This window comes from Pollicipes pollicipes, unplaced genomic scaffold (genome assembly GCF_011947565.3).
Source record: "Pollicipes pollicipes isolate AB1234 unplaced genomic scaffold, Ppol_2.1 Scaffold_4295;HRSCAF=5057_pilon_pilon_pilon, whole genome shotgun sequence".
NCBI classification, from domain to species: domain Eukaryota; kingdom Metazoa; phylum Arthropoda; class Thecostraca; order Pollicipedomorpha; family Pollicipedidae; genus Pollicipes; species Pollicipes pollicipes.
The window spans coordinates 39,456,512-39,469,314 of NW_023596461.1; the positions used below are offsets into that span (position 1 = coordinate 39,456,512).

The following is a 12,803-nucleotide window of genomic DNA, read 5'->3' on the forward strand; positions in this document are numbered from 1 at the left end:
AATTCAATCCCATTGCAGTGATGCCTTTACACACACAGGATTGTACGACGAAAGAATAGATGTGAGTGAATATTGGCAGGAACCGATGACCTCTGAAATCTCGGAACGGGGTCGGAAGCCGCGCCGAAGCGCTAGACAACTTCGGAGCACACATCGCACTGGGCTCTCGACAACTTCGGAGCACACGCCGCGCCGGGCTCTCGACAACTTCGGAGCACACGCTGCACCGGGCTTTCAACAACTTCGGAGTACACGCCGCACTTGGCCCTAATAATCCTTTCCTCGGTGCGTAATGCCGTGCACGTTTCTAAAGACCCAAACATAGTCTGCATGTCGTGACCGTCCAGCCAAAGGTACAGAAAGCCAGCCACTAGAGCCCGTCTCACAGTAGGAGCATTAACCGGCATGGATCCCGTCAGCTATGAGCTGACGCTACGGCGCGGGCCGGCGCCGGCACCGCCCCCTGCCGGCGCCGGCGAGCGCCGCCGCTGCGGTACGTACCCGTCGAGGAGGCACCCCGCTGTCTCTGGCCACGGCCACCAGGTGCGCCACGGACGAGTTCAGCACGCTCAGGTCGCGAATAACGAGGTCACCCTCTTTTGACACGGAGAAAGCTCTGCCGAGAGATCAACCCTCGTGACCGGTCGATAAGACGAAAGTGACGTTTGAGAATACAGCTTCAGGAAATATAGGTTGACAAGCGCGTCGGCAATGTTTGTTTGCGTTCATGAAGCTTAACAGTACTTTAACACAGGACATTTGTATCGGTGGGAACAGCGTGAACGTTTCAGGAAGGTTTTATGCTGAACAGACTGCTCTGCGCGTTAAAATGACTGCATGGGATCGATAAACCGGAATGATTTCACCTAACCAGCGCAAGAACAAACGTAGACGTTAATCAAGTCCGTACATACAAGAAAACAAACAAATAAAAACAGTACACCAGGACATCTGCACCGCGAAATCAGCCTCCCGTATCAAGTTCAACTCAATGCGCCCCTTCCGGACATTAAGAACGTGGAAAACGTTGTGAAGATAGTGCGAAAGGGGTCCTAGTAAGTGAACCACCCCTCCAAGTGCCACCATCAATGAGGCAAATATACGTTCTACCACCCCACCAGAGCTGGAAGGCAGCATTTAGTATGGCTTGATTGCCTTGACCCAGGGGTATATTTCCACAAACTAGGCAGGGGGCTGGATAGAAACGGATAGACCTGCCCCGAAGTAGGCCAAAACAGGCTTCTCCCCACATTCGGGCACAGTTCTTCTCAGTGTTACTTGGGGTGGGTGGGGCTAGAACCCTTTCCAGCTGAATAGGAGACTCCAACCTGACGCCGTGGGCTGACCCCCTGCGGCAGGGCTGAGCCCGTCTGAGGTTAAGGCAGCATCACCGGGCCTGGCGCGAGCTGCGGCCCGCGCACCTCAGTCCCCTCTGACCGGGTGGTGTTGACGGGGACCCGGGCCGGGTCACCGCCTGACCGGGGCGGACTGGGATGGCCGCTGCTCTCCGCGTGAGATGCCACGTGCAAGAAACACGGCCGTGAACAGAAGCCGCGCCGTGCTCTGGTGGCTGGCTGTGAGTCCGACGTCTTGAATAAGACCGCACTGCACCGTCATATAACGAACAACAAATACAGATGAAATGGGCGCGACCGAAGCCCGTGGACGCCAGTGCATGTGATGAGTTGCCCCAACCGGTGCTTCCTTGAAGACGGTTCACGGCTTTTAGCGAGCGAAGCCAAGATGTATCAGAACAGCCGTCCCGTCCCACGTCCCGTCCCGTCCCGTCCCGTCCCGTCCCGTCCCGTCCCGTCCCGTCCCGTCCCGTCCCGTCCCGTCCCGTCCCGTCCTTCACCTGGCGTCCTGCCCCATCAGCCCGAGCGAGACGCGATCGCCGCGGTCGCCGTCGTAAACCGTCAGTCGGCCCACCACGTCACTGGGACGCGAGCTCGGCGACGCCACGAAGTCGAAGCTCGGATGGCGGAAGCGCGGGTCCCAGTCGTTTACGTTCAGCACGATGATGGTCACCATCGCCGTGTCGTTCTGGTGACGGCGGCGGAGAGGGGTCACAGCGGCATGGCAAACAACACGGGGCGGCGGGCGACACGGGACGGCAGGACGACCGGGCACAGACGGCTACTCTGCGTCTTGTGCCGGCTGCAGTCCGGGCAGTCCAAGTCACGCGATGGTGACTGGGAGCCGCGGACGTTCATAAGGTCGCCGGAGCATCTCTGCGCATACGTCCTGAGCACTTGCCCAGGAAACGACAATCGAGGCTGTTGAACAAACGGTTCATTGTCTAAAGAAGGAACATCAATGTCTTCAGATTGGTGCTATAAGATGAAATGCACGCCGAGCAAACGACATTGCCGCTCGGTCCCCATGCGTTGTCCATGGACAAGAGATCGGAAGAAAGGCGCACTGACCTGCCTGCCATCTGTTGCCACGACGGAGAAGTTGAGTCTGTCTTGCGTCTCGTAATCCAACGAATCGACCAGGGCTAAGTCTCCATTTCTCATGATGGTGAACTGGCTCGGTTCATCAGGCAGGAAGAAACGAACTCGCTGCAGCCGAAGTTGACGACGTTAACAACAGCCCGCCAGATCATACGTGTATGATCAATGACCAGTACAGATCTCACTATGGAGTTCCAAAGCTTAAAACACTTCGCATTTTTGCAACGAGCATCCCAGCCGAAAACGCCATCAGCCGGTGACACGGGCGTCAAAAGGGCGAGTGCGCCACCTGCTAGCAAAAGGCAAACCCCCGCCATCTCCCTTTCGGCGACGTCAGCACTCACGCTGTCGCCCGGCCGGTTGGTGATGACGGTGAGGATGACAGAGTTGACCGGCCGGTTCTCCAGCACGCTGGCCACGTAGTTGCCCTGCACGAACTGCAGCTCGTCCGTGAACACGCCCTCGCGGCGCACCGTCAGCGTCGTCAGCGCGTACCGGTCACCGTTGTCCTGCTGCGTCGCCTGCCGCCGCGCCACAGCGTCAGCGACCACAGCGCGCTCCGAACAGGACTGCAGGGGGCTGGCAGTGGTCACAGGACTCTCTGATCAGGGCCGTGACAGTGGCGGCGCGCGAGCAGGCAGGGCGCTGCTGGCGTGGGGTGGCCGCTGTACTACCGTGTTGTCAGCTGTTTACATCTCTCCTCATTTCCATAGCTGCGGTCCATGCAGACCAAAGGAGCTGGCTTGAAATGAGCGCCATGTGACCAGGGTGTTCGGTGTGCGCTTAAGTCCAAATAATCATCATCTGCGCCAGCTGGCTTGAAAAGCACGCAGACCCACCCATGGCTACACCCTGTTGGACAGCAGGGCCATGCATTTCCGCTGGGTGAGCAAGTCTGAACGCCCATAGGCATCTCGGTGGGGATATTCGCCTCGTGAAGCTCCCGTAACATTGAACAAGGCGTTAGCTTGAGATGGAGCCAAGCGAGCCCCTTTTTACGTGAAACGGCCCTATATCAAACCCGGTGTGAATCGGCCCTATATCAAACCCGGTGTGAATCTACCCTATATCAAACCCGGTGTGAAGCGACTCTTTATCAAACCCGGTGTGAATCGATTTTCGCGGCTAAGTCGTTGTCTCCGCCGGTTAAGCGAACCGCACACGGTTACCTTGACGACCAGTGTGATCGGCTGCAGCAGCTCCGAGTCCGGAATCGTCTCGGCGATCGTGATGTCTCCCGTCTCTGGATCGATGGCGAAATAGCGCGAGTCGGCGCCGTCTGCCGGCACGGGATTGTGACGTCAGCGTCAGGGACACCGGACTGCGCGGTCCGGGCCGTATAACGCCCCCGCAGTCACCACGGTGACGCGACCAGACACAGCGGAGATCTGGCGCGGCTGCGGGTTACCATGGCAACGTCCAGGATCGGGACCGCGGACATAGAACGCAGCATGGTAGAGGAAACCAGCAGACGTTAAAGTCAGCTGAGCGTGTGGATCGGTCGCGACACAAAGCCCTTTGACAAGCACTCAGGTCCGCTGGGATAATGGGGATGATGTCCAGATGGTGGAAAAATAATCCGACAAATGCTAATGAGCTTAGCTTGGTTGTATTAGTAATTCTGCACGGATGCAGCTCAAACGCATAGCGCAGCGGGGTGGTTTCCGTTACAACAGGGCCTTCAACACGTTAACTATGGGGGAGGGCCCGCACTCGGCCAAATCCCTATCCCGCTGCTCTGATTTCCCACTCCCATTTACACCCGTTCTAATCCTGATCTGGCCTCGCTTTAGCTCCGTGATATATCGCAGCCAATCTGCTCATCTCTTTGACCATTTTTTATCTGACAAAAAAAGGCTTACATCTGAGGACAAACGATTTTCGGGGTGGATTAGGTGAATTCATATCTGGGACTGGTCAGTTCCTTTGGATCCTCCCCTCTCCCTCCACATAATTTAATTTCTTAAAAGAGGCCCTGGTTCGCCACTATTATAAGTGGGGTTGCGGGGTGGCTGCACGCAGCACGATGACAGTGTCGTGATTGGTTGTCGGAATATCTTCCAGCACCCGCAGCGTGACCCTCTCTGACCTGCGGTGAACGTATAGGCGACAGGAGCGTTGATGCCGATGTCCTGGTCAAACGCTCGCACTCGCCGGGGCCGTATGGTGAGGGTGTTGCCCTAGACCACAGGCAGACACGTTAATCAGGCCTTTAAACGGGTGCAGTGGCCTGACAAGCTGGCTCCAGTCATGAGCACATAATACACGACATTGCGGCGGATAAATGATAATTTCCGGGGTGCGGAAGGCTAACTCCGTGTGACTAAACGGCCGCATATCCTGCCAAACCGTCTTGGATGAGATGGATAACATTAGGGCTGTCTGATCTTCCCGTAATCCCGCCCTTTGAAACACAGAAGATCAAGCACCTGGCCGACAACCTGGCCCTCGGCATTTGAGGGAGCGTCCTCCAGCTTGCAGCACCACCTGGCGGCGCCCGACGACTTCCGGCATCGCGGCGGCGCGCCCGCCCTAACCTGGACTGGTCGCCGAGGCAGTGTCGTGACGTAGCGGTCGTCGTAAAAGCGTGGGTTCTGGTCGTCCGCGTCGATGACATTGACGGTCAGCACGGCCTCGGTCGACTTGACGGGGTCACCCTGGTCCTGCAGTGGCACGGTCAGCTCGCAGTTAGCCCCAACAGAGGCCACCAGGAAAAGGGATTCGGGTTTTAGTTTGGAATGTTCGTAAAGGACCGTTGGCTCGGCAACGTCGTTAGCCCGACTTGACAGACATATGAGGAATTAAGATGCCGGAATTTCACCTATCTGGACTGAGGAATTCAGCAAGTCGCATGGCACCGAAGAGGGTTTCCATGTTCCACAAGAAACAAGGCCCTTCACGCTATAATTACAGCGCAGTAGCACTTCATTGCATCGGGTTCACAACAACACAGTTCTAAAACGCTGATCGCCGTCCACGAAAGTGCAACCGCCGACACTGGTGGTGAACTAGGTGAACCGTGAACACTGCGAGTCGCCAGCCCAATGCCAGACCTGGCCCAGACACCCCACGCAGCACCGCCACCCCAAGCCTGCAGCGCCGGACGAGGTCTCCTGCTCGCCCTTACCTCGGCACGCAGCGTGAGCCGGAACTGCTGCACCTTCTCGAAGTCCAACTGCTGCTTCAGCCGCAGCGTGCCGTCCAGACCGTTGGCGAAGTCGATGTACTCCTGCGCAGGGAAGCAGGCGCACGCATATAAGACGCGAGTCAGGCGCGCAGCCGCTCCGCGGTTGTTACGGCCGCCGTGGCTGGTTGTTGCCGGGTTTTCCATCCATTATCTGCTTATTTTCAGCTACCGGTGCAGCTGTTGTCAGCGCTAACAACGTTCAACGGCAGCCACTCGTTAGAGTGGATTTGCCGGGATATTCTAATTCAATTTCGCTAGCATTCACTAGCTCAGGCATCACACAGCTGTGGCAGTTCGCGCCCGGAAGCGTCCTTCGTCAGCAACACACCGCGTCATAAACAAACGACAGGCGTCTTACCGTCCCAAACACCGGCATATTACCGTTATGCCCTTGGAAGTCCACCCTAGCACGAGAGTCCCACAATGGGGCTGACCTTGAGTCACAGATGCATGTTTGCAACTCCGTCGGTGTCACCCCGCCCCCGCCCCTCCCCGCACCCCTCGGACACTCCCCCGGTCACGATACGCGGTCTCAGACGCATCTACCGCAGTGACAGATTGTCCCCGACAGCGCCTCCCTCGGCGCGAGGACCAGCGCCGACAAGACGCCGCAGTGCGCCGTTTACCCCGCCAGGCGCTCGGTACTGCGTGGTCGGACTGCCGTCCTAAATGATGATCTATGGCGGGGCGCTCGGTCCCGCCAGGCACGGGGCAGTCGTCAGGGGTGACCCCACCCACGCACAGCCGGTCGTTACCCACGGCAGTCGTCACCACCAACAGAGCGGAGCTCTGTCGATCAGGGCATACGGGGGATGGGTCATGTCTTATTTGAAAATGCTGCAGGCCGCAAACACGGCCTCCGCTTTAGTTTGAAGTGCTCAGGACGGAAAGGGCGAGTTGTACGGTGCACTTGCGCCGGTGCGTCAGGTGTGTACCGTCTAACGCAAACGATGTGATCCGTAGTATGTGGAGCAGGACCCCATCACCCGATCCTCATTCCCGAATCGTACGCCACGCCGGGGCGTCCCGGCCGTGCTCAGCAGGGTCATGCCCCGCGGTAACCGATACGGGCGGCCGCAGCCCTGATCATACGACTGTCGCAGGAGCCTCAGGGGAGGGACTGGGCCACAGTGTGGCAGGCCGCGGGCGGCCGCAGCCCCTGATCATACGACTGTCGCAGGAGCCTCAGGGGAGGGACTGGGCCACAGTGTGGCAGGCCGCGGGCGGCCGCAGCCCCTGATCATACGACTGTCGCAGGAGCCTCAGGGGAGGGACTGGGCCACAGTGTGGCAGGCCGCGGGCGGCCGCAGCCCTGACCACACGACTGTCGCAGGAGCCTCAGGGGAGGGACTGGACCACAGTGTGGCAGGCCGCGGGCGGCCGCAACCCCTGACCGCACGTCTGTCGCAGGAGCCTCAGGGGAGGGACTGGGCCACAGTGTGGCAGGCCGCGGGCGGACGCAGCCCCTGATCATACGACTGCCGCTGGAGCCTCAGGGGAGGGACTCGGCCACAGTGTGGCAGGCCGCGGGCGGCCGCAGCCCCTGACCACACGACTGTGGCAGGAGCCTCAGGGGAGGGACTGGGCCACAGTGCGGCAGGCCGGCACGTAAGGGTGACATTGCCACCCAGCCGCACCAGCACACCGCCGACTCAGCGGATGACGAGCGCGGCGGCGGCTGAGCGGCCGCGACAGACACCAGCGCCACCCATTGGCAGGCCGGCGGCTGGTCTCAGGCCGCCGACCGAGCGGAGCCGGCTGGAGCAGGGCGGACGCGGCCGCCCGCACGTCTGGCTGCAGCGGGTCCGCAAACGTCGGCAGCAAAGTCGGCGGTCACACAGCCCAGCACTGTCCTTGGCACCTCCTCAAGCGCCTGGCTGCTGCGGCCCCAGAAATCTCGGCAGCAGACGCATCGATAACATCGAATAACTATGGCCGCGGCGACAAACCGAAATAGGCCACTCAAGGTTGATTTGATCAAACGTCACATGTCTCACGTGGATGCGTGCATCCGGTTCATCAATTTCAACGACACCCACTTATCCTTTAAACTCAGTAGCCAGACAAGTGTTGACATCTCGATAAAACAAACCTGGCCAGATTACTCATGCACTTTCACAAAACACCGTCCACAGGAAGCTGGCAAAGTGATATTGCACTGAAGCGCGGATGTTCGCTGCTCGCTTGTACACAACAGCAGTATGTCCATTGTGCTGGCTTATTCGACTGGCGTAAAAACACGCATGCCAGTGTTACTGGCCCATCACTCAAGGGACAGCTGTGACCAGATGTATTACTTGGCGTGGGATGGTGTGATGTCAAAGATGGACAGCTCACCAGTTAGAATAATCACGTTGGTTCTTGATCATGGAATCTCCCAGGAGAGACAGGCGACGGATGTACGCACTCAGCATCCAAGCATATTCACAAACCGAGTTGCGTAGTATTGACTTGCGGTATGCCTGCCCCCTTATACAGCCGGGATCGGTGAGGCTGCGTTATTTCACGTTTTCGTTCCTAGTAAAAGAGTTTTTTCACAAAACCCACCATTTTGTTGGTGCAATGGTCAAAGGTAATCGGTAAAATGCAGTAGATCATGAAAATAAACGTGGTAACGATCGTTATTTCCACGATCCGAGCCTTTCCACAACCAAGTTTGAAATTGCGGAAACGGCGGCTGTGCAATCGATCTCTGGCTACCGTACCGATCTGGCAGTTCCGATCTGGTTAGGCGGTCAGTAAACAACATTTACATTGCTCACACCATGCGGCTCGTTTCAAATATTCACCTGTTCTGGTTATCAGCATCCGGCGTTAATAAAACAATGCCAAAGTCGGGTACCTTCCGGGTGCACCTGAGCGCGCTTGACCTGTTGCACGGGGTCACGCCTATGTATCGTCACTGCGATCGCACTCTTTCCTGGGTAAAATCGTGCTGCTCTCCTGTCGCTGCTGCAAACGCCACGTGCCGTTCTCCTGCCGCTGCCACGGTATGCCTGCATCAAACGCCACGACATTCCCGTTGTCGAGAGCTGAGCCTAGTTTCGACCCGAGTTTGAAGAGTTTTCACAGTTGTCTGCTTCTTTACCATGTTTATCGGACACAAAGCAATTCTGAATGAAAACCGCGTCAGATTCAACGACTCGCACGCAATGGCTGTGGAAATCAGACAGCAAAACTTCCGATCACCCTGTCAAGAGCGGACGGCCGGACCGGACCGGGCTGGAGCAGGTCACTCCAGCTGGAATAAGTCACTCGCGGGTCCACCTTCAGTCCCCGTGACCACCTCCACAGCGGGCGTCATGGATAACACCATGCATGCAGAGCTGGCAGTGGGAACCATCCCATGCCCTTCAACATGTTGATGCCATTGAAACAAGCGATTGCGATCCGAAACAGGACCACCACGGCCACGACGGTGTGTTAATTCGCGCCCGTTCCCACACTGAGCTGCATCGTTCACATCACAGTCCAGCGTCAGGATAAAATGCGCCGGCAGCACACCAGCAGCGGCGACATGCGCCGTTAATCACGAAACGCAAAAACAGGTCTGCAAAAAGATGACGCGATGGCCTCGAAAACTGTGACGAGACTAGGCCGAAACACTCTGGACCGAACGTCACGCGGCCTTACCGGCGACGATGACTCAATGCCTGTGACCCGGTGTTTCGGCAATGGCCTCATCCTGCGCGGGGTGACGTGCACGCCTCGGGTGACGCGGCCATCACCGAGCGTGACACGGGCGCCACAAAGGGGTACACGGCTGCGTGGCTGAGTCAGCCCTGGCCGTGCCCAGCGGAGCTCGGCTATCCCGCTCCCTGCCGGCGAGCCTCTGGCCTCGCCCGCCCGCCGCGCGGGTCTGCCAGGCGCCGACGCGGTCCGAAGGCGCCGGCCCCGCGCCGCCGCAGGGAGATGGCAGACAGCCATGGGTGAAGGATGAGGTAGGATCGTTCTGTCAGCGGCCCCACCAGCTTCCATTGAAATGTTCGAGATTTTATAATTTTCCCATTGGAAGTCGCACATGGCCGTTATGATGGCTTTGCCACACTAACTCTTGTCACCATTTTTCATCACTGCTCGCAACACCACAGCGCAGCACGCACGCCAGAGCGCGGGCGAGCTCGCGGCCGCGCTCGAAGCCCAGCCGCGGCGACAGCGTCACTGCTGGGCTGCCGGGCGGCCGCCGCCCACACTCACCGCGTAGTTGCCCTCGATGACGGAGTAGTGGACGGTGGAGAAGGGACCCTGCTGGTCGGCGTCCACAGCCTTGATGCCCTGCAGGACCACAGTGCCGGGCACGGTCACCTGCGGACGACACAGTCGACAGGTCAGGGGACGGTGCGCACGGCACGGCGGCGCTGCTGAGGAACAGCCGCCATTCGCTGCCGACAGCAGCGGGTCTCCGTCAGGATCAGCTGTGCCGCAACGCTCCACTGCAGGCCGGGTCGGGATCTGGGGCGCCCACATAGGCAGGACTGAGCCATGAATGGCACATCGAACAAACGGTCGATCGACAGAGCAGAGAAACACTGCGACCATCCGGATACCCCAATGTACGGCAGTACTGGGTCCAGCGAGTAGGTGACAGTTCGTATTAGCAATTCTGCAATGCAAAACCGCGCCGCGAGTTAACGTAGCAACACGCCCAGCACCGTGCGGCCGGCGCCGCCGGGACCCCGCCCCAGGTCTTGCCTGAGCCCGTGTAAGACCCCCCCCCCCCGGCGGGATGTCGGCTCGGCTGACGCCGCGAACGGCGCGTCCGGGTCGTCTCGACGCGCTCGTCCCGTTTCCGCGGCGGCACAAAGCCGGCCGCCGGACGTCGCTGACGGCCCGCGCTCGCGCCATTCCCACGGCCCTCGCGTGGCGCGTGCGCGGCTGGCTGTCGGCGCCGCCGGCCGGCAGGTGCCGGGCGACGCAAGGCCGCGCCGCGAGCGCCGCACCTGCCGCCGGCCCTCCCCTCTACAGGACGTGACGTCAGGTGGGGAACACAGCCGGCGCGGAACTGGAGACCCGGCCGGGGCGGCGGTCACGTCCCCGCGAGCGCGGCTCGGCTCGGGCCTCGTGCTGGGGTGGCACGAGGGTGTGTTCGGTCGTCGGGGCGTTCGTGCTCGGTCCTAGGCATGGGTGCGTTCGGAGCAGGTCACGGAAGTGGGGTATTGTTTGGATGGACTTCGCGTGGCGGCCTGTTCACATTTCGGCGTTTATGATTGATATTCAGCGCAACAGACGAGCAAAGGGGCATGCAATGCAACCATGTCATCATGGAGGAGACGTCCGGGATTGCTGGGTAGTAACAAAGGAAACACCAAACTCAGTTCGTAAATGGGACGTTGGTGTCGATGAGAATTACCCAGAGGCAGGACGTGTGAGGCGCACGCCGCACAGGAATGCTGGCCGTCAAATGCACGGCTAAATATATGTCCGCATGGAGAGCATACATTTGAAGGGATCTGTGGTAAAAGAAGCGTACCTGCTGGCTGTCACTCTGCTCACCAAACTCACTATCACTCACAGGTCTGAAATTGCTGTTCTCATACGAACGCAGCGCCGATTTTTGTAGGCCATGCATCACGTTAGCCTCTGAGCTCGCTGCGACCCCTTTGTGCACGGCGCGTTCTGGTTATGTCTCGCAACTGACACTGTTACCAATGATGGCGTGGGAGAGCGATGGAAGTGTAGCATCACAATGCCTTACGGTTCCGCGGTCCGCCGGCGGCCTGGAACTAGGTGATGATTGGTCTGATGGCGCTGGCCCAGTCATCCGAGGAACGTCCGATCTCATTCTGATTGTGGTGAGTGATTTTACCATCTCTCCACGCCCGTGCCGCCTTGTATCCGCGCCTGTTGCAGGCGCTTCTTCGTGCATGCCGCCGACAGCACCGCACACATTACTCTTCGACTTGTGGCTTGATTTCGCCAGAACACCTCGTGCGTTATCTTAACCGGTGAATTGGACGGCTCTTTTCAACCAGCGTCATCGCGGCGGGCGAGCCACTTTTACACCAATCACCCATTCACGCTACCGTTGCCGCACCCCGTCAAAACAAGCGCTGCTCCGCCCTCAACTGGGCCATCGACTTTCAACGTGTCACAAATGTGTGTGCCTCATTCGACTGCAATGCCAGCGAAACTCGACGGCGCCCTGAAGTTCAGGTTGTCGGTGACAGGTTCGCTGACCTCCGAGATGTTGAGGGTGTACGGAGCGCCAATAAACTGCGGCGCGTTGTCGTTGACGTCCTGCACGCGGATGTTCACCGGTATCTTGATGCTCTGAAAACAAACAAGACTGGCCATCAGAACACGTGAGCACGCTGGCTACGTTACACCCACGTTACAACGATACTCGGAGTTAAAACCTTACCAAGACTGTGATATGTATTATAATACACGTAGACATATACATGCATACACACATACACAAAAAGATGAGAAGATGTCGTTATTACTAAACAAATATATATTATATATATATATATATATATATATATATATATATATATATATACACGGATGCTGTCCTCGAACACTCACTTTTACGCTACCATACGGTGCAGCGTCAAAACACAATTCTACCAGAAAAGGGTATAATTTCTTATTTAGTTCGAGTGACTCCAGAGCACAACGCCAAAATTTGAGAAAAAAGTGGGTGAAATTCGAGGAGAAAATCGTTTCCTGGCGTAAATTTTGGAGTACCTTTCGCCGTGTTTTGCGACTGTTCAGCTCCCCGAACTCATTTTACAAATCTACGCCGCTGCTTCAAGACATCAAATAAGTGGAAGGTACCTGAACAAAGAATGCACAGCACGTTACTGCTCTGCATAGGGTTCAAATCCAGCCGGTGACCGCCAGCCGCTGCTGGTCGCACGGTCGGGCGGCCGCGACGTTTGGCGTGTCTGTTTGCACGTGTGGCATGGCTGCGCGCCGCGTGTGTTTCGTGCGGGGGCGGCGCGTGCCACGTCTCGGCGGGCTGTTCCGGCCGACTGCCGGCCGCCGCCGCCGCCGCCGCCGCCGCCGCCAGCGACGGCCGTCTGTCACAGGGCTTGACTCGGCGAACAATGACCTGCACGGCCGCTACTTTCGCCGGCGAGGGTCGGTCGCGCCGGCGCCCCGGTTCAGCCCGGCGTCATCGCCCGCTGAGGTGTCTGCTGACGCCGCCGGAC

At 58.4% G+C, this 12,803-nt stretch overlaps 1 protein-coding gene across 1 annotated transcript in view; it reads right to left on the bottom strand.

Moving 5' to 3' along the window:
• LOC119097527 (cadherin-related tumor suppressor) overlaps positions 1–12,803 on the bottom strand; it is a 53,842-nt gene that overhangs the window by 21,395 nt on the left and 19,644 nt on the right. The window contains exons 6-15 of the mRNA XM_037220560.1: positions 11,821–11,913; positions 9,841–9,948; positions 5,584–5,685; positions 4,994–5,119; positions 4,546–4,636; positions 3,626–3,735; positions 2,801–2,977; positions 2,427–2,564; positions 1,856–2,043; positions 502–616 (exon numbers count right to left, since the gene is read on the bottom strand). Of these exons, the coding sequence (XP_037076455.1) occupies positions 502–616; positions 1,856–2,043; positions 2,427–2,564; positions 2,801–2,977; positions 3,626–3,735; positions 4,546–4,636; positions 4,994–5,119; positions 5,584–5,685; positions 9,841–9,948; positions 11,821–11,913 (1,248 nt within the window). The remainder of the gene's footprint in view (positions 1–501; positions 617–1,855; positions 2,044–2,426; positions 2,565–2,800; positions 2,978–3,625; positions 3,736–4,545; positions 4,637–4,993; positions 5,120–5,583; positions 5,686–9,840; positions 9,949–11,820; positions 11,914–12,803) is intronic.